General features: G+C 36.7%; 1 protein-coding gene across 2 annotated transcripts in view; it reads right to left on the bottom strand.

Annotated features, from left to right (window-relative positions):
- LOC137394659 (zinc finger CCHC domain-containing protein 7-like) overlaps positions 1-22,612 on the bottom strand; it is a 38,612-nt gene extending 16,000 nt beyond the window's left edge. For both annotated transcript variants that reach the window (XM_068081417.1, XM_068081418.1), the window contains exons 1-8: positions 22,492-22,612; positions 16,929-17,034; positions 14,904-14,977; positions 10,347-10,469; positions 7,613-7,733; positions 6,426-6,632; positions 6,005-6,141; positions 331-513 (exon numbers count right to left, since the gene is read on the bottom strand). In XM_068081417.1, the coding sequence (XP_067937518.1) occupies positions 331-513; positions 6,005-6,141; positions 6,426-6,632; positions 7,613-7,733; positions 10,347-10,469; positions 14,904-14,977; positions 16,929-17,031 (948 nt within the window). In that variant the 5' untranslated portion in view covers positions 17,032-17,034; positions 22,492-22,612. The remainder of the gene's footprint in view (positions 1-330; positions 514-6,004; positions 6,142-6,425; positions 6,633-7,612; positions 7,734-10,346; positions 10,470-14,903; positions 14,978-16,928; positions 17,035-22,491) is intronic.
- Between the last annotated feature and the right edge of the window lie 3,466 nt (positions 22,613-26,078).

Here is a 26,078-nt window from a genome sequence, read left to right as displayed (position 1 = left end):
AAAACTTGCTTGAAAACTGGCTCATATCTCAAGTTTCTCGTACGTTGGAGCACTCGTAAGTTGAAGTATTACTGTACCTCATACAGTCTAAACACTACCACGTCATACAGTCTAAATACTACTATTTGATAGTCTAAACCCTACTAACTTACAACATCTGAAAACGTAGAAATAATATAAATGAAAATACTAGCACGAAGCAACCAGTGCATTGGATCCTACTAACCGACCAGCAATTTTAATAGCAGGTCCGAAGTCTAGACAATACAAATAACAGACGGCCCCCCAGAGCATCTACAACATGCAAAAGAAACTTAGAACTTTACTGACCTTGGCCTTGTGACCTCGTTGCTTGCATCTCTGGCAAACAGATGCTCGAAAAGTTGCAGCATCACGACAATGGTTAGTAAAGTGTCCGGCTTGCGCACACCACGTGCATATAGTATAGGGACATCTACGCTTCTCCATAGCTTTTCGGTGTACTTCAGAGCACAGGCTACATCGCTTTTCTTTCTATATTTAAACAGGAAGACCTTTTAGAAACATGGGTCTATAAATGATAACAAATTAAACAATGATAAGTGCGAATATATCATTTTTAATAACCTGTATAGTGCAGTTCGAGTAATTGGGTCGCCCTTGGGCCAAGAGTTCTTGGCATCAATAATACAGATTAGCCCAATAAGGAATATTCTATATGCTGTGCGCATAATGAAGCCTGAAATACCTTATTTACATATTGCAGGTGCATACATACAAAGCAATGTATACGCTATGTTGTATATTGAGTTGCTTTACTATGTGGCCTACATGAATCTGAATTAAGTACATGTATAATACAATAATAGTCAAATATAGTCAAGCGGGTGGGAATTTAAAACTGTTGAATAAATAGAGCAAGTGCTAAACCGTCGATACTGGCACATATACATGTACATGCTACTGGCATATATACACGCTACTGGCACATATACATGCTACTAGCACATATATACGCTACTGGCACATATACATGCTACTGGCACATATACATGTACATGCTACTGGCACATATACACGCTACTGACAAATATACATGCTACTAGCACATATACACGCTACTGGCACATATACATGCTATTGGCACATATACACATGCTACTGACACATATACACGCTACTGGCACATATACATGTTACTGGCATATATACATGCTACTGACACATATACATGCTACTGACACATATACATGTACATGCTACTGGCACATATACACGCTACTGACAAATATACATGCTACTAGCACATATACACGCTACTGGCACATATACATGCTACTGGCACATATACACGCTACTGGCACATATACACGCTACTGACAAATATACATGCTACTAGCACATATACACGCTACTGGCACATATACATGCTACTGACACATATACATGCTACTGACACATATACATGATACTGGCACATATACATGCTACTGATACATATACATGCTACTGGCACATACACATGTTATTGGCACATATACACGCTACTGGCACATACACATGCTACTGACACATATACACGCTACTGGCACATATACATGTGTACAGGGATGATGAATTGTGGTTATATTTTAAGCAGCAAGAAGTTTTGTGTTTGACATTTGAAACCACAATCTGTTGCAGTGTCGATTTGGCTACACCTTCCTTTGTGCAGAATTGTAATTCATGCAATAGTGATTTTATAAACTTTACCAACAAATCTAGGTTTTCCTGAACAATGAGGCCTGCTCGTGGCATGGTTGCAGATATGAATAATTTGGGAGAGGTGTATGCACATTTTACATGAATGGTCAGAGCATTTGATGTTCAGTTTGAGTGGCAGCATATGGATTATATGGCAGCATATGGATTATATGGCAGCATATGGATTATATGGCAGCATATGGCAGCATATGGATTATATGGCAACATATGGATTGCCGTATTCTAGTTTTCCTGGTTGAAGATTTTAAAAGTTCGGCTAGATGATTAAGTCATTTGAAACCAAATGATAACATTAAATTCATGATTTTCAAACAGAACACTGGCTGATTTGATTTCAATTGTGTCAATTATCAATAGAGTTTAAAACAGGTTAGATCAATTGTTGAATTACAGAGCACATGGCTGGAATTGTCAACGAGATAAGGAAGTTCTTACGAATCCAGCAACACAAACAGTAAAATCACGGAACTTCTAGGAATGAAAAAGATTTGTTAGTTCGAGTGTTATATACAGTGGAACCGCTACCTATTAAAGGAGTTCGTTAATATGAGTTATACATACAGTCAAGCTTCTACATATGAAAGATTTATTTCAGAAACCATCTTTTAAAAAAAATTTCCTAAGTAAAAACAGATTTTATCATATTAATGCACTAATCTGATCCAGGCCTGCACAAACCTCAGATAAAATATTTGTATACATTATAAATACATGTGAAGGTTGAAACCTGTAACAAATACATGTTAAAGTTATATTATTACATGATAAATAAATAAATATTCATTGAAAAAAACAGAGAAATAGCAAATAAAAAATATGAATTGTATGTTTGTTTACCTTTAGTGGTGCCCATCTATAAGCGGCTAAGAAAAGATGGCAGGATGTTGAAGGATGGCAGTGAGAAAAGGTACGTGTTGTATCGTTTTCTTGGTTTTTTTTGCTTCGAATAAATTTTTTTTTTAAATACATACAAAGATCTATTTTTATTGGGACAAACCGAAAAATTGTTATCATACAGAAAACAAAGAACTTGAATTGCTAGAAACTAAAGTTGTCTTACCTGATATGCGATATATGATAACTCCAAACTATTCAAAGAGCGAAATTAAATCATATTTGTCGTTTACGAACTTTTGTTACCAAAAGAAAATTGAGTGAGAGACGTTCAAAATTATACCCACGACAAGCAAACAAGCCAAGGAACAAAACAAACAAGCTAAAGTGCGTAAGGCCTTTCGGCATTACATATCCTGAAATATATTTCGCAAGTCGAAGTGAAAATTCTAAAAAAAACATTTTGCAACATAAAAACTTTGAATGTCGAAGCTTTCATAAGTAGAGGTTTTACTGTGTTTGATCAAATTTTAATCAGAATTTGATCAAACCAATTTTGATGTATTTCTACCAACTATTGATGTTACATTCTGGTGACGTGTAGCAGAAGGTTGAACAACAGCAAAAAGCTAGATTTGACTAAAATACACAAAGATTTTGTCTTGGATATATAGTGTAAAACCAGTATTTGAACGCCACCTTTATTTGAAGGCCATCTCTAATTGAATGCCACTAAAGGAGATGGGTTGAAAAATATAGCGCCACCCTTTATTTGAAGGCCATTTATATTTTGGTAACACTGACATTCATCCCGCTAATTAGTAATAAAAGGTACTAACTAATTATATTGTACTAAAAGACCGATGTGATTTCGGTGGACCGAGTTTTGTGTTCTAGTATTAAATACATTGATCCCGCATCAAACATGTGAATAAACACACTCGGATCATGCGTACTACCAATTGAGCCTCCTACATTGAGGCCTTGACGCTCCTACTGCATGGTTGAGTGTTAAACTGTTGAACTTCCTGAGAGCACTACGAGAATGTACCTATAAGCTTTGGCAGACATGCCGAGCAGGCACGAATCCAAAGATGCTAATGGTCAAGTAGTTCAAGGGATGTGGGCTGACCGATGCTCTAGGCGGCTCTGAGGATAACAAGATTAATCATTTCAGGTTAGACAGCCCGATTAAGACTGGAAGGAAATGTCTCAGCAAGTACAGGCCAATGCTGGCATTACCAATAAAAATTACATTCCACTATTCGCCACTTATGAGCAAGTTCTAGAGAATGATGAGGACTGTTGCAATATTGATGTATCATTTGATTTTTAAAAATAAGCATTTTATTACTTACCAGTTATCATCGTGTTATTTGTATCATATGCCTTGTATCATATTTCTTGTACAGTGGAACCTCGGTTCTCGAACACTCCGGTTCTCGACCAACTCGGTTTCCGACCAAAAAATTTAAGATTTGTTCATCTCGGATCTCGACCATAAATTCAGTTCCCGACCAAACCGGAACATGCGCATTTGAATTAAACGTTCGGAACAGCTCCGGAAACAGCATGTGTATACGTTTAACGACGTTGTTATGAACCCCTTTTGGAATGTTCTCAAAAAAGGAGAGAAGTTTCGCGTCATAAATTCTTTACAAAAAGGAGCCATCAGGGAGAGTGTCGCCTTTACTGAAAAGACTTTCTAGGGACGCAACTCCTCCAGTCGAGTTACCCTAAAATGTTTTGGAGAAGGATTCTTCTTCAAAGATGTGAAGTAAACGTGCCATTGCTGTTTCTATTTTCTTTTTCACACGATTTTTGATGTAACTGATCTGTTGCATTTATTTGCTGTTTCATTATCAATTTCTGCAATTTTTGGTATTGTATCGTAACCTTTAATATTTTCGATGTTTTAAGAACAAAGCATACAAAATATTTACTTTTTGTTTTCTTTTTTCATGATCATAGATAGAAAATCTTTTAATAAAGTTAAACACAATCTATATCTACCCGTTTTTATTTATATTATGCAGTATACAGTACAGTTTATGGTGTAAAATGTTAAAAAATACTTTACCGAAGTTGGTAACTCGACTAGGAACGGATTAAAACTTATATACAGTGAAACTCGGATAAATCGCCCTCGGATATATCGAACACATGGTTAACTCGAATGGATTTGCTTGGTCCGTTCCCACGCAATGATAAATGGCTTTAGATAACTCGACCGAAACTCCGTTAACTCGAACAGTTTTTTGCCAAACGGCTACAGAGACGGTTGTTACTATCGCTTTAGAATATCACTTTATTCCAAGCCATAGAGATAAACATCGACTTTTAGTAGTTCTTAGGCCTCGTTATTACCAACATTGGCAAATATTTTCATTAACAACTTTTCTAAAGGTTTGCAAAAATCAAATTTTACCAAACATCCGCTTAGCGATAAGCCCTCCGAAAGCAAGAAAAGCGAGGTAAAATTTGGATAACTTTAAAGTAATATCGGCAAAATTGATAATGGGTTTTTAATAGTAAAGCAGTTTTGTAACAACTGACTTACTGCAAAATTGATCTTGGTTAAAACGCTCGGTAGAAAAATACGTATGTATTTTTTCTGAGCGTTTTAACCGCGATCAAGTTTTGCCAATAATAATCTGAGAACGTCCTGGCAGTCACATCACCTAAAGCAACAAACAAATCTCAAGTGATAGAAAAATATCTATACTTTCTAATTAAAAATATTTAAAACTTCACACGAGAGAGGCCCTTTAACTTGCAACAAGCAATCTATGCTTTTGATTGATATATAGTTTGTATATGTATATGTACATGTATCTACTGATAAATAGGTGCACTTATGACTGTCCTGATAACTTGAACGCTCTAATAACTCGAACACTTGCTCGATCCCTTTAAGTTTGAGTTATCCGTGTTTAGCTGTACATTAATTCTAATGGAAAAACTTGTTTCGGATCTCGAACAACTCGGTTTTCGACCAACCTTCTGGAACAGATTGTGTTCGAGAACCGAGGTTCCACTGTATTAAAATTGAATGTCGGTTGTTATTTTACCATTTGTTATTCATTAAATTATTTTTTGTTATAATTTTATGTAGGATGTTGTTATCGTCCGTTATTCGTTAAATAAAATTTAATTTCTCAAAATCCTGAGCAGCTGTAGTTGAAAAACTGACCACCACCCCTTTATTGAGCGCCACCTCTAATTAAATGCCATCATAAAAGAAGGGTTGAAAAATAGAATGCCGTGGCATTCAAATAAAGGTTTTACAGTAAATTCTTTAAAAATCAGATTATCTAAATCAGCGAAGTAGCATCCTTGCTAATTTTGTTGCATTTATGAAAATTATACAACACTTATTTATGAGTTTTGTTCACTTATTTTTGTGCATGTTATTCAGCATACAAACCTTTGGTATTGGGCAAGTACTGCTTAAATGCCCTCTTTCGTCACAGTTTTTGCACTTGAGCTTATGATATCGGAACGATCCCTTTTTACCAAGATTAGACAGGTTGAGGTCTGTGTTGATTATCTCCCACCCCTCATCTACAAAGTGCATCAGCTTATGCTCACATCAGCATAAGCGTATAAGAGTAACATATAAGAGTCGCCCGCTCATTCTTATAACAACTAAAATGTAATAGGAAAAGGAAGTCTTGTTCAGAGACTCTGCAGACGAGCCCAAAACTAACATAACTACTTACCGAATTAGTACAAGTATTAAATGTTAGTAAAACTACCACCATTAGTATTAATACCAACATAAACATAACTACTAAAACCATTATAAATACAAATAACTAACTGCCAACAATAGTAAAACTACTAACCAGGTAGCTTGTCAAGTATTTTCTCAAGGGAGTCAAATTCGTCATCTCGGAGAGAAACAAGAGGATTGTCCTCTTCTCCGAGAGCGCTGCCCGTGAGACTGAGGAGGCTGTCATGTCTCTGCCGATGGTTAGTTCTGAAGTGTACGTGCAGGTTGTTGTCAGTGTTATGGACACCAGCGTTTAGCTTGGCCCATTCTGGGAATTCAGCTAATAATTGATACAAACACAATAGTCGTTAGAAAAGTAATCCTAAATCTGAGCCCCAATTATATCTTATAGGATCACTTTTAAAAATAGAGCTGGAAAAAAGAACAGGAGACACATCAGCAGATGTGGATGGAACTAAAACAGTTTTTGTTTCTCTCAGAAGACAATGTCAGGATCCCAAACTTAAACCCAAACCTAACTTAAATGTCAACCCAAATTTAACATGAGCACTTAGTAGGAATTCACTATTATTTCTTTGACTTGAAATTGGACCCAAATTTAAATAAATACTCAAATCAAAACCATTCAATGGAACAATTGAATTCAGGAGAAGTAGAGTGCCAGTATATATGATTTAGAGTAACTATGATATGAATTTACAATTCTAAAGAGTCTTGTGCAATTATTAACAATCAATGCTGCTAACATGTCAGGTAAAAATATGTTACATTATCAAGTCAGCCTTATTGCTTTATATTCATATACACTTATAAATATATCAACATTGTCCATATCATTCAACAGGAACAAACTTTCTCATTTAATGACAGTCACAAAGATCTTACTAAGATTTTGAGTAGAAATATCGATGTAGCGTGCCAAGAAAAGCAACAAAGATGCAAATGCAGTTGAAAATCTCCATAATTGAAAAAGATTTTTCTGCTGATTTAAACATATGCATGAAGGTCTTTAAGAATTTTAACTCCGAAAGATAATCGGACATGAGCTTCGACATAAAGTTAACAAAACCTATTGTTTTCTTCACCATGTCTAATAAAACTCAGCCCACACAACTTGAGGGTGAAAGACCTAGCCATGTCAATGACGATGGTTAATGCGACTCATGAAGACAAAAATCTCATCAAATGAACACTGTCGTCCATCAGTTGGGTTCCGGAAGTCAGTTTAAGGCTATTTGGGGAGACTAAAATCAAGAACCATTATATTAACAAGTACATATAGTGTCAGTTTGAACTTACTGTCATCCTCACTCGCTGCCTCGTATGACTGTTGATCAAGTGTTTTCTTACTTGAAGGTAGTGAAGAGGTGGATGGCTCTTCATCAGAGTATCGTTGAACTTTAACTATTTCCTTCACCACCTACAGATCAGCCACACTATTCTAATACATGGCAGGCCCGTATCATCTTATCATAGCAGACGGAACTCGTGTCCAAAGTCTTTAAAAGAGCTTTAACAATGGTACAAAAGCTTTCGGAAGAGCTCTCTGGATTAATTTATTGTTGCTCAGCATGCTAGCTCATGAGCTGGCATTTCGATTAATGCTATTGATGTGCTATGAATAATGCATTGATTTTCAAGTCAGTCATTGTTTATCTGATTTTGTTTCACATAAAAAATTGATTTCAATAGAACAAACCTATGCCCGGTGAACTATTGATGTGATGTAACTTAATCTGACTGTTGGTGCTCATTTTTAAGGGATTAATTCCTGCAATCAGTTGTTTATCAATACAAGTGATATTACATATAAAGTAGAACCTCTACTTACAAAAGACTCTACAGAAGAAAATGTTCAAGTTATAAAACATCCTTTACTAGAAATGTTGCTTCAACTTTTCTAGATTTTTCTAAATATGAAAGACTTGTCGTATTTTGGACCATTTGATTGTTTCATATTTCGATCCATTTGTTTAGCATTTTTGCTCGTTTACCTCCGTACGTCAGTATTATTTGCTAAAGAAAGTCAGTACATAAAAAATGTTTCATTCTCATTTATTGCATAATTTAGAGTTATCATATGTCACATACAGGGTAAGACAATCCTAGTTTTTGCAATCCAAGTTGTGCGTTCTTGTATGACAAAGGTTTTACTTAGTTTCTGGCAATGTAAATGTTTTACTTACGCTCTTAAAGCATTTATTCCAAACAAACCTCTGTCCTCTGACCACCGCCTTCCCACTACCCGTGTTCTTCACTTAGGATCATTTAAATGGCCAGCATCATAGGCAAACAAACGTACCGTTTGTTGTGTTTATTCATTATTTCTCTGTTATTCTTTTCACTATTTCACTGTTTGTCTTTTGTGTGTACTGTTTTTGTTCACGACGAAATGATATAATAATATAATTCTACCATGTATTTGTTACAGGTTTGACCATTACATGTATTTACAATTTATACAAATATGTATTATGCCCGAGTTTTGGGGCTTGAAGTGGATTAGGGCAATTATATGGTAAAATCGGTTTTTTCTTATGGAATGGCTTCTAGAACACAACAATTTCGTCAGTAGAGGTTCGACTGTACATGTATATACACATACTTATGTATATACACATACATGTACATGTATATATACACATACATATATATATACTAGGTGAATGCCTGATGGTGCCTAGATAACAAAAAAATCTTTGCACAGAAAAATTATTTTTATTTAACATATAACAACAGTTACCATTTTAACTTTCAAACTTCATATCATGATAAGTGTTTTGTGTAGTTCATACACATTAAGAGAACAAATAAAACAACTGTAATAATTTGAAAACTTTTCAAACAACTGTAACGTTTAAATTCTCTATAATGAAAAAAGTCCTTTGTGCAGTTGAAATAAATTAAGAAAATAATAAAACAACTGTAAAGGCGTTTAAATGTAAAATAATTAGCAAGTAATGGCGAAATGAAGTCTGTTTTGCTATGATTACAATGAAAAATTATTCGGTATACAATTATATGATTTTAATTTGTTTCAGTGTTGGCATCTAAGGCAAAAATGCCGTATAGAGCGGTATAAAAACCCATTGTAATTATCTAATGCAAACATCCAATGGTAAAAAATCAATCCTCACAATGTTATATGCGTGCTGTATACCTTAGTAACTATAGTTACCTAAAGTAACTTCAGTGTATCTAATGGTTATGATCCAGAAAATGTAACATTCGAATGTACTACATGCAGTACGTACCGTAGAGAGTTCTTACCTCTGAGACGGCCGTATAACATAAACGCTTGACTTGCAATATTAATGTGTATATACGGTACATATTAAAAATCAGTAACAAAATAATATGTTATCCTTGGTAACTATAGGTACCTACAGTAGCTTTAGTGTATTTAGTGGTTATGATCTGCAAGAAAATGTAACATTACAATGTGCTACGTGGAGTATGTACCGTGGGAGTTCTTTATCTTCAAAACAGACATATAACATAAATGTTGAATTTAACTTAAATGAATTTTGCTTACTAAACACATGCTTGAAGATAAATTTTAGTATGTATTTTAGTAAACTTCAACTGTCAAAAGCTAAAATTCTATCACTTATTTGCGTAACTACTAGTAAACACTAACTTCCACCCTTGTAGTAGCGTAACTGCTAGTAAACACTACCTTCCACCCTTATAGTAGCGTAACTGCTAGTAAACACAACCTTCCACCCTTGTAGTAGTGTAACTACTAGTAAATACTACCTTCCACCCTTGTAGTAGCGTAACTGCTAGTAAACACTACCTTCCACCCTTGTAGTAGCGTAACTGCTAGTAAACACAACCTTCCACCCTTGTAGTAGCATAACTGCTAGTAAATACTACCTTCCACCCTTGTAGTAGCGTAACTACTAGTAACCGCTACATGTAGTGTTTGTGTAATAGATGAGACAATCAACACAGACTCACAGCAAAGAAGCTAACATAGGGTCTCATATCAGTGAATTTGAAAACATCCGAAAAAGCCAAGGATACCTACCTGTATATCTGAGTCGTCTTCTCCTTGATCCTCGCTGCTGTCAACATCATACAATGCAACAGAAGTGCCAGTAAAGCCTTGGTAAGCGTTTTCATTCTTGCTACACAGTTCCCGTCGAGTGAGCTGAGAAAGGAATAGTGAGATATGTCCAGAGCAAAGCATTACATGAAATGCTCACCTCGCTTGGATTACAATGCGGAAAAAGTGTCCTGCTTACATCTAAGAAAGAAATCAAATGAGTTGCTTCCTTAGATTCTGAATGAATACACTTCAATACAGAAGACAACGTAAATAATCCATTCCGAGACCGTTTACCTCACACAGATTTTAAGTTATACAAACAGTAGAATACATGTAAATAGCCAAACCCGTTCCAAGATCTTCCCAAACTAATCTCTTTGGCCCTTCAAATAGGAAGAAACACTAAACTTAACTTTTTAATTTAATGACTGTGCGATATTTGCGGTAAACTGAGGTTGAATGTTAAGATAAAAAATTGATTTCAGCGAGACTCCAACTCGTGACATTCAGCACCGTAGACGACACTATAACACCTGCACCAATCGACCTCCTTCAGGTATTTCTGAAGAATTGAACTACTTATTTTCTCTACTTTATCAGCACACATGACGATCTCTCATGGCAGACTAGACTGCGAGGGTGCTAGTATATATAATAGTGATACCCCTAAACATTGTTAGTACGAGGGCGATTCAATAAGTAAAAATAATTTTACAATAAGTCAAGTTGTAGTTGAGTTAGATACTTTTTTTCCAACATAATTGCCAGACAAGTCAACACATTTCTTTCTGCCATCTTGGTACCAGTTTCTTGATCCCATCTGTATAAAATTCTGCAGATTGCCTTCGTAACCATTCGCTCACAGTAGCTTTGACCTCGTTGTGAGTCTCCATATGAATCTTTCTGGTATAGGACTTTAGAGCACCAAAGAGATGATAGTCAGGAGGTGCAAGATCAGGGCTGTAAGGTGGGTGGTCCAACAGTTCCCAACCTAGTTGGTTTATGGTCTTAATGGTTTGAGTGGCAGTGTGGGGCCTTGCATTGTCTTGGTGGAGAATGACGCCACGAGATTGCATGCCTCTTCTCTTGTTCTTAATGTCCTTCTTGACTTGCTGTAGCAGTTGGCAGTAATTTTCACTGTTTACTGTGGTTCCACCTCAATGACTGATGCTTTGACTCTGGCTCATAGTGTGCCACCCAGGTCTTATCACAAGCAACAAGTCTGTTTAAAAAGGAATCACCTTTTTTTTTAACCCTGTCCAGATTCTTCCTAGACATTTCCAATCGCTTAGCTTTGTTGGCATCACTGAGCATTTTGGGTACCCACCTGCAGCACACCTTTGAGTACCAAGATCTTCATGAAGAATGGAATGCACTGTTCCAATGGAGATGCTCAATGATTCAGCAATTTCCTCTACCTTTATCCTCCTGTCTGCTCTGACAAGCTTGTTCACAGCCTCCAAATTGGATGGTGTGGCTGCCTCTTTTGGCCTGCCTGACCTTGGTTCATCCTCAATAGAGGTCCTGCCTTTCTTAAAACTGCTAGCCCATTTGAAAACTCTGTTTTGGTTTAAACAGCTGTCACCATATTGAGCTTTCATTCTCCTATAAATGTCACTTGGTCTGACTCCTTCACTTGACAAAAATCTTATTACAGCTCTCTGTTCAACATGTGAGCAAATTTCAAAAAGGGGCAGCCATTTTGAAATAGTCTCCAAAAAAATTAATAGCCTCAAAGTTATTGAAAAAGATTACAGTGTGTAAACAACACCTAAAAGAACATAACTCCAAAAAATTATGCATGTATCACAATAATATTCTAACTTATAAGGAAATTATCTTTACTTATCGAATCGCCCTCGTATATAGTAGACATAGTATATATAATTATATACATATATATATAAATCTGATACTACTAGATTGTATCTCGATAGGAAAGATGGCGGTAGGGAGACTCAAAAGTGTACAGCAGACAGTGAAAGAGGAAGAACAAAGCATCAAAGCCTATGCAGCCTCCATGGCCACTTCAGATAAGTTGCTAGCTAAATTTCAATCGGCTGCTCTGACAATAGAGCTTCGCCCTGATGATGAGGAAATTGACTGGCACATGAAACCTCTTCATGGTGCTTACCACCGACAAATATCTAAGGTTGGCGATCTTCACCAGACATATATGTGGCTGAACAAAGGAAACCTAACGGCCAATACAGAGTCGCTAATCATGGCAGCCCAGGAGTAAGTGCTCCCAACAAGGCAACTCCAAACAAAAATCTATCACACTAGAGACGATCCTAGATGCAGACTGTGCAAAGATGCACCTGAGACCATTCAACACATCATCAGTGGATGCAAGCAGCTAGCAGGAAACGCATACACTGAGCATAATCATGTCGCAGGTGTTGTGTATCGAAGTCTACGTGATGAGTATGGCCTTAATAAACCACAACACTGGTGGGAAGCTCCTGGTAAGGTCAATGAAAATGACCGCGCTAAGATCCTCTGGGATTTCTACATCCGGACTGACAAGCATGTTCTAGCAAACCAACCAGATATAGTTGTGGTGGACAGGGAGAACAAGAGGGCTACTATAATAGATATAGCAGTACCCAATGACTACAATATAGCCAGCAAAGAAAAACAAAAGGTAGAGAAATATCTCCCTCTTGGAGAAGAGATTGAAAAATGCTGAGATGTAACAACAAAGTTCTGTAATTCCAGTAGTCATTGGGGCACTGGGCGCAATAACACCTGCGCATAAAATGTGGCTTGCCCAGATACTGACAGCAATCAACTCAGGTGAGTTGCAGAAAAGTGCGCTATTGGGAACAGCTAAGATCTTGAGGCGAGTGCTCAAACTCCCAGGTCTCTGGTAGGAGACCCAAGTTGGAGCAGAAATTACCACCCATTTGGGTTAACCGGGGTGAGGAAACAACTTTTATATTATATATATTATATATATAATATATAGTGTATATATACATTGTATATAATATATAGTGTATATATATATACATTGTATATAATATATAGTGTATATATACATTGTATATAATATATAGTGTATATATATACATTGTATATAATATATAGTGTATATATATACATTGTATATAATATATAGTGTATATATATACATTGTATATAATATATAGTGTATATATATCATAGAAATAACCCAAGTCCGGAGGGGGAAGAAACGATATTTTTAGGCTAATGATCAGACTCGAAGTATGAAACAAAAACTTAAAGGTTGACTTGCAACAAAATTCACATTACAGTTAGTTGGTATCAAAAGATTCACCATGTCTTACTCTGTTGTGTTGTACGTTCAAAATATATGGGAATGTGATTACAAGCTCTTAAAAGCTCAAAAACGAACAGTTAATCGCAGCCATCACGAAAACGCAGTAGGTTTGAATCCATTTCAAATAACAGCTCAGATGGGACGTAGTTGGACATGATGTGCTTCTTGTTTACACTTTCAAGCAACCTCATTCGTCGAAATATTTTCACAAATATACTTCGCACATTCAACAAAACCATGTCTATTGTCCTTCTGTGTCTATTTCATCATCATTGTAATGCTATCACTTTGAGCACTGACATCTTGCAATCTAGCCCATAAATTCGTTTAATTATTTAACCTCAGTCCGAAGGAGTGCATATCATCGTCTGATAAACCTGAAGAGCCTGTCGGTCACCTGTGATAGTCGAAAAACGTTGTAAAAATTGTTCGTGCCATTTGGCAGGAAGTGTGGGTTACATGATCAGATTACGACTAGATGATTAGACAAGGCTGAAACGAAATGTAAAGTAGCGATAATCTATATTTGATAAGGACTTTCCGGTAGAACCCGAAGTGTTTGTCATAAACTAGCGCTACGAGACGTTTTATATTGAGCCTTTTATTTCACGTGATAACATCACGTGTCAAAACAATAACCACATCAAGTTGAGTATATCATTAAAATAAAGGGATTCCAACCTATGGCATTTTCGTGATGGCTGCGATTAACTGTTCGTTTTTGAGCTTTTGAGAGCTTGTAATCACATTTCCACATATTTTGCCTTTACACAACACAGCAAAGTAAGACATGGTGAACCTTTTAATACTAAATAACTGTAATGTGAATTTTGTTGCAAGTCAACCTCTAACATAAATTCTTTATATTAAGTGGAATTTGTGTAAAATAAATTTTATATTATATTATAGGGGTATATAGAAAGAGAACACAAATATTCTTTCCATTCTGAAGAGCAATGCCATAAGCGCTCAACAATCAAATCTGTCAAGTTTTACTCAAGAAACCAAAACAAGCATTTTTCAAAATCGGATAATTACTCCTCCACTAATTAGCATGAGCAGCCAGCGTAACCATTCTTTATCTTCTAAAAGTTTGCAAGTTCATAATAGGGCATAACAAGTGGACATGTGAAAACTAGTCCAGAATGCATCCCTCGCTGATCAAGCATCCGCAGTTTACCATCTTCAGCACTGATTCATAACAATATTATATGTACTGAAGGACTTACTCGCTCTTTCAATGGATTAGCAGAAGATACAGAAGATAGTGAGAGTTTTACCACGCATTCACTCTCCAAGCAACCTGCAACAAGGTAGATGACTTAAGTTATAAACACAATCTAACCAGCCAAGTAGCTTTAGCGTACCACATGCTAGAGTGATTGCCATTTCAAGCCTTTTTATGCGTGAACAATCGACAGCCAGTAGAGTTGCACAGTAAGCTGTTTCTGACTGATATTATTTAGAATTAAAATGGTCCGATGCAATATTTTATAAAGTAAAATTATTTGTCAGAGGCATATTTAGTAAAGTGTATGAGTTAACAGTCAAGGTTATACAAAAGTCATCAGCTAGTTGGGAGTCTTTTAGTAAGAATTTAGTGAATAGTAGGAATATGCAGGAACATGTATGACTTTGGACAATCAAGTTGCGGAGACCAAATTATTACAGAGAATTAGAATTAACAATACCTAAACATTCCATGATTTGTAAACAGCGTCATGCATTTCCACTTATCTAAAATTATATAAAGCTTTTAGTGAACTTTCATTAATAATTATTTGCACTGTTTTGATGAGCCGGTAAACATGCTGGAGGAATGAATCTTATGTCATATTTTTGGTGGTCATATAAATTAAGTTTAGATATGTAGGCTACATACATAGGCTACCTATGTGGGCTACATATGTGGGCAACATACGTGGGCAACATACGTGGGCTACCTATGTGAGCTACATACGTGGGCTACATACGTGAGTAACATACGTAGGCTACATACATAGGTTACCTACGAGGGCTACATGCGCGAGCAACCCACGTGAGCTACATACGTGGGCTACATACGTGGGCTACATACGTGAGTAACATACGTGGGCTACATACGTGGGCTACACACGTGAGTAACATACGTGGGCTACATACGTGAGTAACATACGTGGGCTACATACATCGGCTACATACATACGCGGGCTACATACGTGGGCTACATACTGGGCTACATATGTGAGTAACATACGTGGGCTACATACGTGGGCTACCTATGTGGGCTACATACGCGGGCTACCTACGTGGGCTACATGTATTATTCTTCAGATCAATTACTAAGGTCATATAAAACTAGCGACAAGCCGACGACAAATCTACTTTAGTCACAAAAATGAGACAACATCCCAATTTCTTTATGATTTGAAACAATAGCAGGAACAACTTTCATTAAAATGACTCAAAATACATTCTCAAATTTTAGATATTTTGCAAGTTTACACTGAAAGATGCCTTGTTTTGGTACAACTTCTTTTGAAGATATATGCTCAGTTTTCAGTTTAGCATATTTGTTTCATGAGAATCAGAATAATGTGAATATTCTAGCATTATGACAAAAGAATTAGAACAAACTGCATTCAAATGAGGTGTAACAGCATAGAAATCCTTCCAAAGAAACTGCATAAAATTAAAAGAACTTACTCAAAATTAATTTCAACTTGAAAATGTGCGCAACAGGTTGGCCTTCTGTCACAGTTGATGTTTTCAGGGAGTGATTAGAATTAGTATAGCTAAACACAAACTTATCATAACTTATCGAGTGCCTATGTACAGATTCAAACTCCTTACGCCTCACATTAGCCAAGAGAGGGTAAATTGCCAGCTACATTTGCAGCAATTCATGACAGTTCAAAATTGCTGTATTGCAAATGCTAGCAACACTTGTAACTATATCAACCTTTTTATTCGCCTTCTAGTGAATCAGGTCCTGTAGATAACATGATAACAACATAGCAATGCGTTATGAATCGTGTTATTATACAATCACATACGGAATATTCTATATTGGCCTGAAATAAAAAACCCTTATTTGTTCATTGGGACAGGCTTCTGACAGCCTTGAAAATGCCAGCAGGATTTGAATATATTGCCAAATTAAATGGTAAGTGACAAAAACAAAAGTTTTTAGTCAAATTCAACTGATGAGAATACTGCTTCTATAAAATTGCAAAATTAGCCTGCTGACTAACTCAAATTCACAAAAAACTAACCGGCCCTGTCATGGTATATCTGGCAATAGAGTTGCTCTTCAATTTCTTCCCTACTACTTTCATCTTCACTCTCTCCAGTCCAGCCATTTTGCCCTTGCTGCATATCCTAGAAGAAGATGTCAGAATGGACTCTTATGATTAGCATTTATGTAGATGTTTAGTGAGATAAACCTCTAATAATGAGTCACACGAGCCGTACTTGTGACAATCACATGAAATCTATTTGTGGTGAGACGAAACAACCTGTTCCAGCAAAGTTACATATTATATATAAGGCAATTCCCGTTAATGGGTGTGATATGAAAATGTGCAAACGCTACTAAGTGGCATTTACTTGCTTTATAAGCCTGACACTCACTCGATAATATACAACGAATTTTCATTGCCTCTACATAATGGCTCATAAAAGCGTACAATAAACAAAATAAAAACTTTACGCATGTTTTTTGTCGGCCTAAGTGTCCATTCGAAGAGAATAAGCACTTGAAAAATGCCCATTCAAACAGAATGGGCATTTTGAAAAATGTGTATCATTCGGAAAAAAGTATAGTAGGCGTTCCTACAACATAAAGAATCCATTTAAGGAATGTTTACGTTATAGGGACTATACGTTATAAAAACAGTAAATACATGTAAATTGCCTAGTTCGTTCCAAGATCTTTCCAACTCACACCTTTGGCCATACAAAAAGAAAAACTTGACATTACTTTTTTTAATTTGTGGGCTGTACCGTAACTGCAGTAGTATTGGTTTGCATCGACAACTTTTCTCCTTTTTCTGATCAATCTCACTGGTTTTATAGACCATGATTGTGGTAAGTTTACAAGTTGATGGGAAGCGCACATCTTCGACGTTCATTTGCAACGATTCACTTATTTTTTTTAAACAGCTAAGTCTATTATATAAAGGAAAACTAATAACAGAATATTTTATTATAAAAAAGCGGTACTAACAGTTCGTCGACTGTCTGAATCCAGGGACCAATGTTAGGATAAAAGAGAGTTTCGACGATACTCCAACTCGTGACATTCACATTGGTGGACCAGCACTGTAACACTTGGACCAATAGATCACTTTCAATTATTTATGAATAACTGCGCAGCTACCTATTCTCTGTTTTGCCGACACACCTGACGATCTATCACGATGAACTAGAATGTCATGGAAGTTGTAGTATGTAATAGATATAACGCTCTACATTTGTCTTTTTTCCCGCAAGTGCAGCCAAATAAATTTACCTTCAAATCAATTTTGAAAACTCGGCCAACGTGACATATAACGTTATATGAAATTTTCTACATAGTACAAAGAAAAAACTTTGATAAATTCATTACGTTATCTGGAATTTCCGTTATAGGAGGTATATGTTATAGAAGCAACTACTGTACATAGCTTGAGATATTAAGTTTTAGCTTGTAAGTCATTTGAGTTCTATTTTTCATGAAGTTAAGGTAAGGCAACCCCCTGGCCAAACAGGAACTTATGTTTTGCTGTAGTTGCCGAGACGCTGCCGATAATTAACTACATTCATTTGCACAACCCGGGTAGGAGCTGTTAATACAGGCTCTCAAGATTGCAGCCGATAGCAGACTGTGTATATACCAGCATCACTCCAGCAAGAGCTGACAATACAGACTATATATCATAGCTGATAACAGACTATGTATAAACCAGCACAAATCAAGCCAGAAATTATCAGAAGACTATCAAGAAAGACAAGACAGTCATCATATAACTATCTACAAACCAATTAGATACCTCTAATGGAAGTAACCCACGAGGAAAAAGACATTAATTGGCATGTTAGAAAAGAAAATTACAAAGAAATTAGACCTCTACCAGACACGACCAAAACAATTGGAGCTAGTCACCATTTTCGATTACTACGCTCCCATGACGTACTTAAAACAAGTCCACTCAATTGCTAACCCTCCACAACTAAAGAACAGAACCTGAGCGCCTAAACACTTTCTCACAGGCTAACGGAAACATCTATAAAGGAGAACAGCTCCAATGACTAAGTTTCTTTCCCCTCCGCTTGCTGAGGCTTTTTCCTCCGCCTGTGGAGCCTTTTTCTTTTCTCTGCCTGTGGACCTGTGGAGCCTCGCTTCTCTACATGTGGAGCCTCTTCCCACACCACCTGCTGAGCTCTCTTCCCCTTGCGTCTGCAGAGCCTCTTTCCCCTGCATTTATAACCTCTTCCTTCATCATCAGCTGAGCCTCTTCTCTTTCACTGTCTCAACTTCTGAGCCTCTATATCTATGAACTGGCAGGACTCTTGGTTGACTGTCGAGACACACAGCCATACAGGACTGAGAAACGAACATAGATGACCGTTCGAAGAAGGGTCTAACTTTTATCGGCTACCTTAACCTTTTTTCATTAAAATTATCGTTTTAGAATTTTGTTAGTAGTGTATTTTAATTATTTGACTTATAGAATAATTAAGTATCAGTTACTGGTAAATATCAGTATTGCTTATACTAACTTAACATTTTCACTAGTACCTGAACCAGCAAGAACCAGTCAAGTTCCCACAAGCTAAGCATAAGTACACAAACTGAACATAGTTAAAATAGAATAAGATTACAAAGCAAATTCAGCACTGATGTTGTGTATGTGTGCAGGCCCATATTCCCTGGGGCGGCTGGCCCGCCCCAAATTTTTAGGAACTTTCCACGGCTAAGTACAGTCAAACTCGGATAACTCGCCCTCGGATCAAATGTAACATTTCATCTCAAACACAAGGTTAACTCGAAGGGATTTGTTTGGTCCGTTCCCACGCAATGATAAATTGCTTCAGATAACTCGACCTCAACATCATTTATTCGAAAAGTTATTTGCTCAACGACTATGGAGACGGTTTTTATCGCTGTAGAATATCACTTTATTCCAAACCATAGAGACAAACATCAACTTTTAGTAGTTCTTAGGCGGCATTATTATCATCAGCAGCAAAATATTATTGTTAACGACATTTATAAAGGTTTGCAAGATATCAAGTTTTAGCAAACATCTGCCTGGCCATGTCCCATCGAAAGCGTGGAAACCTCCGTATGAACTTAAAATAAAATCGGCAAAATTGATCTTTGTTAAAACCACGGGCTAGCCGGGTCACGCACTCAAGAATTTTCGCCACGCACATACAAAACAAAAACAACAGGGTAGACCCACTTTTCGCGGTCTTCCGCACGAATATTCAAAAATACAAACATATGTCAATTATATTGGCCAAACACAACCTACTAATGGATGAGCAACCTATTAATGTATCCGAATACCTCATATAAAATAAGCCAACCAAGTTACATAATGGTTAATACTAGTGCTGGGCACGAGTACTTCTTGGTCAACGGGTTTAGACCCGCCCCCTTCTGTTCGGGTTTTTCGAGTATCGGGTAGCTAGTAGTGCTAGGCTCAGGTATTTCTTTGCCTACGGGTTTTTCGGGTATCGGGTTTGTTGATATGGATTTCATGTTTAAATTTTCTAAACAGATATATCTTTAAATTTACAAAGCAATTATATTTCTTTTCACTTTATTTATCATTTTTCACAGTTTTTATTGACTGACATTCGTACTCGCAGCTTTAATAGGTGGATTGTTAAACAGTCAAGATAGTCTGGGGCTACAGGGCATTTTCGTGTCAACAGATGGCAGAAGATAGGGTCTATGGTAGCTTAATACTTGAGCATGTTCTATGTACCTCTCTGACTTTCTGTAGATGGTGCTCCAAATATCATAAAAAACTTTACATTATCGGCTTTTTCCGTTAGTAAGGCTTGTTGGCTTAGTAAAACTTGGTTATAATGAATTATGTAATCCATAATAGCTAGCTGTGGTAATCAATTTAAACAGAGTTATTAAATTTTCACTGCTACTATCAACGCTGATAGCTGTTTCTAACAAGGCGATAGCAGAAAAAGATTAAGGACCTATGTGTTATTGGTGATAGCGAACACGCGCCGTATTAAAAAGGCATAGATTTGTTTACGAAGCCGATTTGGCTAATTGCGCAAATAAAATTTGATGAAAGTATTTCTTCTCACCTTTTAATGACAAGTAATCACTGCTTGACTACAATATTTCTAATAGATATAGTAAATAAGGTATGATGTTTTATTCTATCTATTAAATTAAAGACTCGTTAAACCCCATTGTCATGCCTTCTTAGCAAAAATGACACAGAAATGCCCTGTGGTCCCAGACTAAGAGCGCAGGGTGCAATAGACCGAGTTTTTGTTAACACTACCCAACAGATCCGTGTACCAAAACCCGAACTTGAAAGTCAAAACCCGAACCCGAAGGACCAGAATACCCGAAATCTCTATTACCCGATACTCGAGAGAAGATAAACCCGCGAGTTCAACGAGTATTACTACCCGTGCTCAGCACTAGTTAATACCCATTTTATCTCTGGAAATATGCCTGCTCGCGGTTTTTGGCCAAGAATAACCAAGGTTCTTCATACACCAAAATGTCTCTTACGGGTTCCGGAGGTAGCCCGTTCTGTTTATTAAGTTCGGGCGTCCATATAAACACCCTGCCCCGAATCACAACACCATACAATTAATAATAATTGTACCTTACACCTACGCGCTACTTGTAGTAGTAGAGTGGTTGTTCATTACGTGTTCATGATTTATTCAACACATGAATTTGATTGGCTTAAAAATAGTGTAAGTTTTGGTACGGGGACAATGGACCCACCCGATAATGTTAAATAACGGACTACCTCTGGAACCTGGGAGAGACATTTTGGTGTATAATGAACCCTGGTTATTCTTGGCCAAAAACCGCGAGCAGGCATATTTCCAGAGATAAAATGGGTATTAAACATTATGTAACTTGGTTGGCTAATTTTATGAGGTATTCGGATACATTAATAGGTTGCTCATCCATTAGTAGGTTGTGTTTGACTGATAGAATTGACATATGTTAGTATTTTTGAATATTCGTGCGGAAGACCACGAAAAGTGGGTCTACCCTGTTGTTTTTGTTTTGTATGTGTGTGGCGAAAATCCTTGAGTGCGTGACCCGGCTAGCCCGTGGTTAAAACGCTCAAAAGAAAAAAATGCTTTTTTCTGAGCGTTTTCACTGCGGTCAAGTTTTGCCTGTTTTAATTTGAAAACGTCTCGTCAGTCACATCACCTAAAACAAAACAAATCTCAAAAAATAGAAAAATGTTGATACTTTCCGATAAAAATTTTAAAACATCACATGAAAGGCCCCGGCCGAGGCCCTACATAAGAGAAACCTGTTGGGGGCTTACACCACCCCCTCAACACCCCCAGGTGTTCATAACTAGTTGCCTAACATTAGCAGCCCAACTTGCAACCAGTGAATACAGGCCTGTATGTGTGTGAATTCGGATTAGTTATGCATAACACAATTTGTAAATAAACAAAAAAGACATATTTTCTAATTATAAGGCACTAATTGGAGCAGAATTAAAACTCATACTTGGAAAACGAGTTTCTATTAAAGCTTGAAGACTGCAGTAATTTTTACAAGCAGCGCGACGAGATCGAGACATTATTGTGGACTAGTACAGAACAACTAACCAATTCTAAAATTGTAATATTCCTGGAGCAAACGCATTGGTCATCGTTTCTAGTATTCGGAGCCTAATATAGTGCTATAATCAAAGGTTTAAGTCTCTCGTATCGTTGTTCCTAAGCGTTTCAGATAAGCAGTGAAAGGAAAAATGTAAAGGTGGTCTAGCACTACTATGTCGACTTTGAATGAACATTAAATGTTCACCATGTGGGCTAGCTCGAAAGTTTTAATAGACATCGGGAGATTTCCAGTGAATAGTAAAAATCGCAAACAACAGACAAAAGATTTGCGGAGCTCGAGCTAAACTATCACTTGACGCTGAGATTCGATTGAGACGCCTAATCTTGCCTGTAGTAAATCTAACAATCAAGAAAGTTGTTCTAGCGAACAAACTCTATGAAATGAGTTATGAACTGAAAAAAGGCCATGAGGAAGCAACTCCACAAATGAGAATCGACCACATGATGTCTCTTATGTCGCCGCGGTTCTGTTAGCAAAGCAAGACACCCACAGGTAGGAGACATGATGGACTGGTAGAAGGCCGAGGCGTTTTACCGTTCTAACTAGTTAAGTTTACTAGTACACGGTCAAAACCCAATTAGATAACATTTCTCCTTTGTTGTTGATAAATTTTCTCGAGATGAGAATTTGTATTTATTATTTTTTTTATATTATTATGTCTTTCTATTACTTCACAGTTGGTTGGTTGGCTGTCATGAGGTGCGACCGGGTCTGGAGACATTTTGGGTAACGCAGATGAGCTTGCAGGGCTGGACAGGCATGCTTCACTTTCACCAACCTTCCTTTTACAGGAACTACCTTCCCAAGTCAAACCCAAATCTTGATTGTTGATGTGACAAGTGGCTGACAGTAGGCTTATTCACTAGAGAGTTGAATACTAAATGAATGAATAGTAGAATGAAAGTATAAATTTATGCTGCAAAAACTCAAGTATAGTATCAAGTTTTTGCGCATGAGTGTGCAAAGAGGAATGACATTAATGATAAGTGCCTATATATACCCCGGCACATATCGATGGGGAATATGCTGTTTGGTTCTGTGGGCATGTCTAGGGTTTGCCTATTGGTCCTGGTGCTTGGTTGGTTCTGCGGTGGACTTCGCAGTTCTGTCTGCAATGCTGGTGCTGTTGCATGCCACAGGAGATGGTACTTAACTCTATTTACATGTTGTTTAAGTTATCTTGCCTGCAAATAGAGGCTTTTTATTGGGAAAATTTTGTAATTTTAGAATATTTTCTCCGATAAAGCAGAATAACTTACTTCACAATGCTTTTCCTTACACGTTGTATATCATTTTTCACGATTTTGTTTTGTTGGTACCTAGTTTATCGCACCATGATGACTAACTGCCGCACAATAGTTTTTCATCGTTGAATATGTGGAAATATAGCAAAGTTAGCAGTCAGCAGAGCCACCTGATTGATCAGTTCAAACAATCACTGTTGAACTCTATGCTGAGCAACATAAATTTTTATGTTTAAAGTGTAAAGTTTAAAGTGCAGTACTTATGCAACATAATTACTGCCACAACTGTTAATACTGCCACAACTGTTAATACTGCCACAACTGTTAATACTGCCACAACTGTTAATACTGCCACAACTGTTAATACTGCCACAACTGTTAATACTGCCACAACTGTTAATACTGCCACAACTGTTAATACTGCCACAACTGTTAATACTGCCACAACTGTTAATACTGCCACAACTGTTAATACTGCCACAAATGTTAATACTGCCACAACTGTTAATACTGCCACAACTGTTAAACAAGTGAGTTTTGTGTATGACTCCTCATGGAGATAATCGATATATTAAATAAAATTGTTTATTTGTTGGAGAAATGTTATCACTTTCTGATCATCAGTTGAATAGCTGACAGCAAGCACGGAAAAAGTTACAATGATGATTTAAACTGAAAAGTTATTATGCTTACAGAGTTTAGTCTCCTCCTGTTAAGTACAGCAGGCTGTAATGTAGGAAGCATTGGGTTCAGCGCACTCCATTGGTTTCAGCAGAGTACAAGTGAGTTGGTTTCAGCTCCCTCCTATTGGCCTAAGTGGGTTGTATCATAGGAAGCCAAAAGTGTGTGATAGCATATTACTCTAACTAAAGTTACTCTAACACGTCTAAAGGTATTACATAGTTAATGATTCCAAGAGAGAAAGCAAGTCGTTGAGTAAATGCATTTTATTTATGTAAATAAGTGGGCACATTTAACACAAACATGAAAGTACTCAATCTGTAATAGAGCAGACTCATTACAAGCTTACTTTAATCAGATGCAATCATTTTACTTTAAAGCAATTATAAATAATTTCTGTGACATTCTATGAAGCTTAATAATTTAATTATATATGTATCAGTTCATTATGGCAAGAATAAATACATCTTAATTACATTTCCATGTAATTAATTTCTGTTAGGACATTATTATATGGCATATTTAAAAGCCTTCAGTAGTTGGTGTATACACATGTGTGCAGATCAAGCAAGTATCTTCAGTTACCTTGATGAGATTTTCATCAGTTACCGTGTTAGTTTGTCTTGTACACGGTCTCAACAATCTTCTCATGGACTGTAAGGGAAATTTCAATTGGGGAAATTTCGTTTAGGCAAAACCCTCATACTGACCAATCAAATTACTGATAACATGGTATTCTTAATTTATAACTGCAGCTGATGGAACTATAAGTAAGCTGTGTAAAGCAATTTCAACATAAATAATATTTGTAGGTCATGTCACAAACGGACCAACAAACATTAAGTAATCGCATCGAGAAGTTTCAATCGTAGAAATGTTTGCTCAAACTTAAAGGTAGACATGCAACAAAGTTCACATTACAGTCATTTGGTATCAAAATATTTACCACGTCTTACTCTGTTGTCTTGTAGGTGCCAAATATGTGGAAATGTGATTACGAGCTTTTAAAAGCTCAAAAACGAACAGTTAATCCCCGCCATCATGAAACCGTCGTAGATTGGAATCAACTTATTTCTCTGACGTAGTCAAACGATTTGGTTATTGTTTTGACACGTGATGTTCTCACATGAATTGAAAGGATCAATATAAAACTCGTAGCTCTAGTTTATGACAAACATTTCGGGTTTTACCTAAATGCCCATATCAAGTATAGATGCTCGCTACTTTACAGTTTTGTTTCGGCTTGGTCTAGTCATCTAGTCGTAATCTGATCATGTGACCCATACTTCCTGCCAAACAGCGTGAATAATTTTTGCGGCATTTTGCGACTATCACAGGTGACCAACAGGCTCGTCTTGTTCATCAGAGAATGATATGCACGTCTTCGAGCCAAGGTTAAAAAATTAAACGAACTTTCACGGTAGGTTTTAAAAGATCAGTGCTCAAAGTGACAGCATTACAATGATGATGAAATAGATGCGTAAGGACAATAGACATGTTTTTATTGAATGCGTGAAGTCTATTTGTGAAAATATTTCGACGAATGTGGTTGCATGAAAGTGTAAACAGAAGCCATCTTGTTCAATTAAGTATTGTTGTATTGTAGGTGCAAAATATGTGGAAATGTTATTACAAGCTCTTAAAAG

Source organism: Watersipora subatra, chromosome 4, assembly GCF_963576615.1.
Source record: "Watersipora subatra chromosome 4, tzWatSuba1.1, whole genome shotgun sequence".
Lineage (NCBI taxonomy): Eukaryota > Metazoa > Bryozoa > Gymnolaemata > Cheilostomatida > Watersiporidae > Watersipora > Watersipora subatra.
Note: the sequence above shows the minus strand (reverse complement) of the source record. Positions and strands in the feature narration are given on the sequence as shown.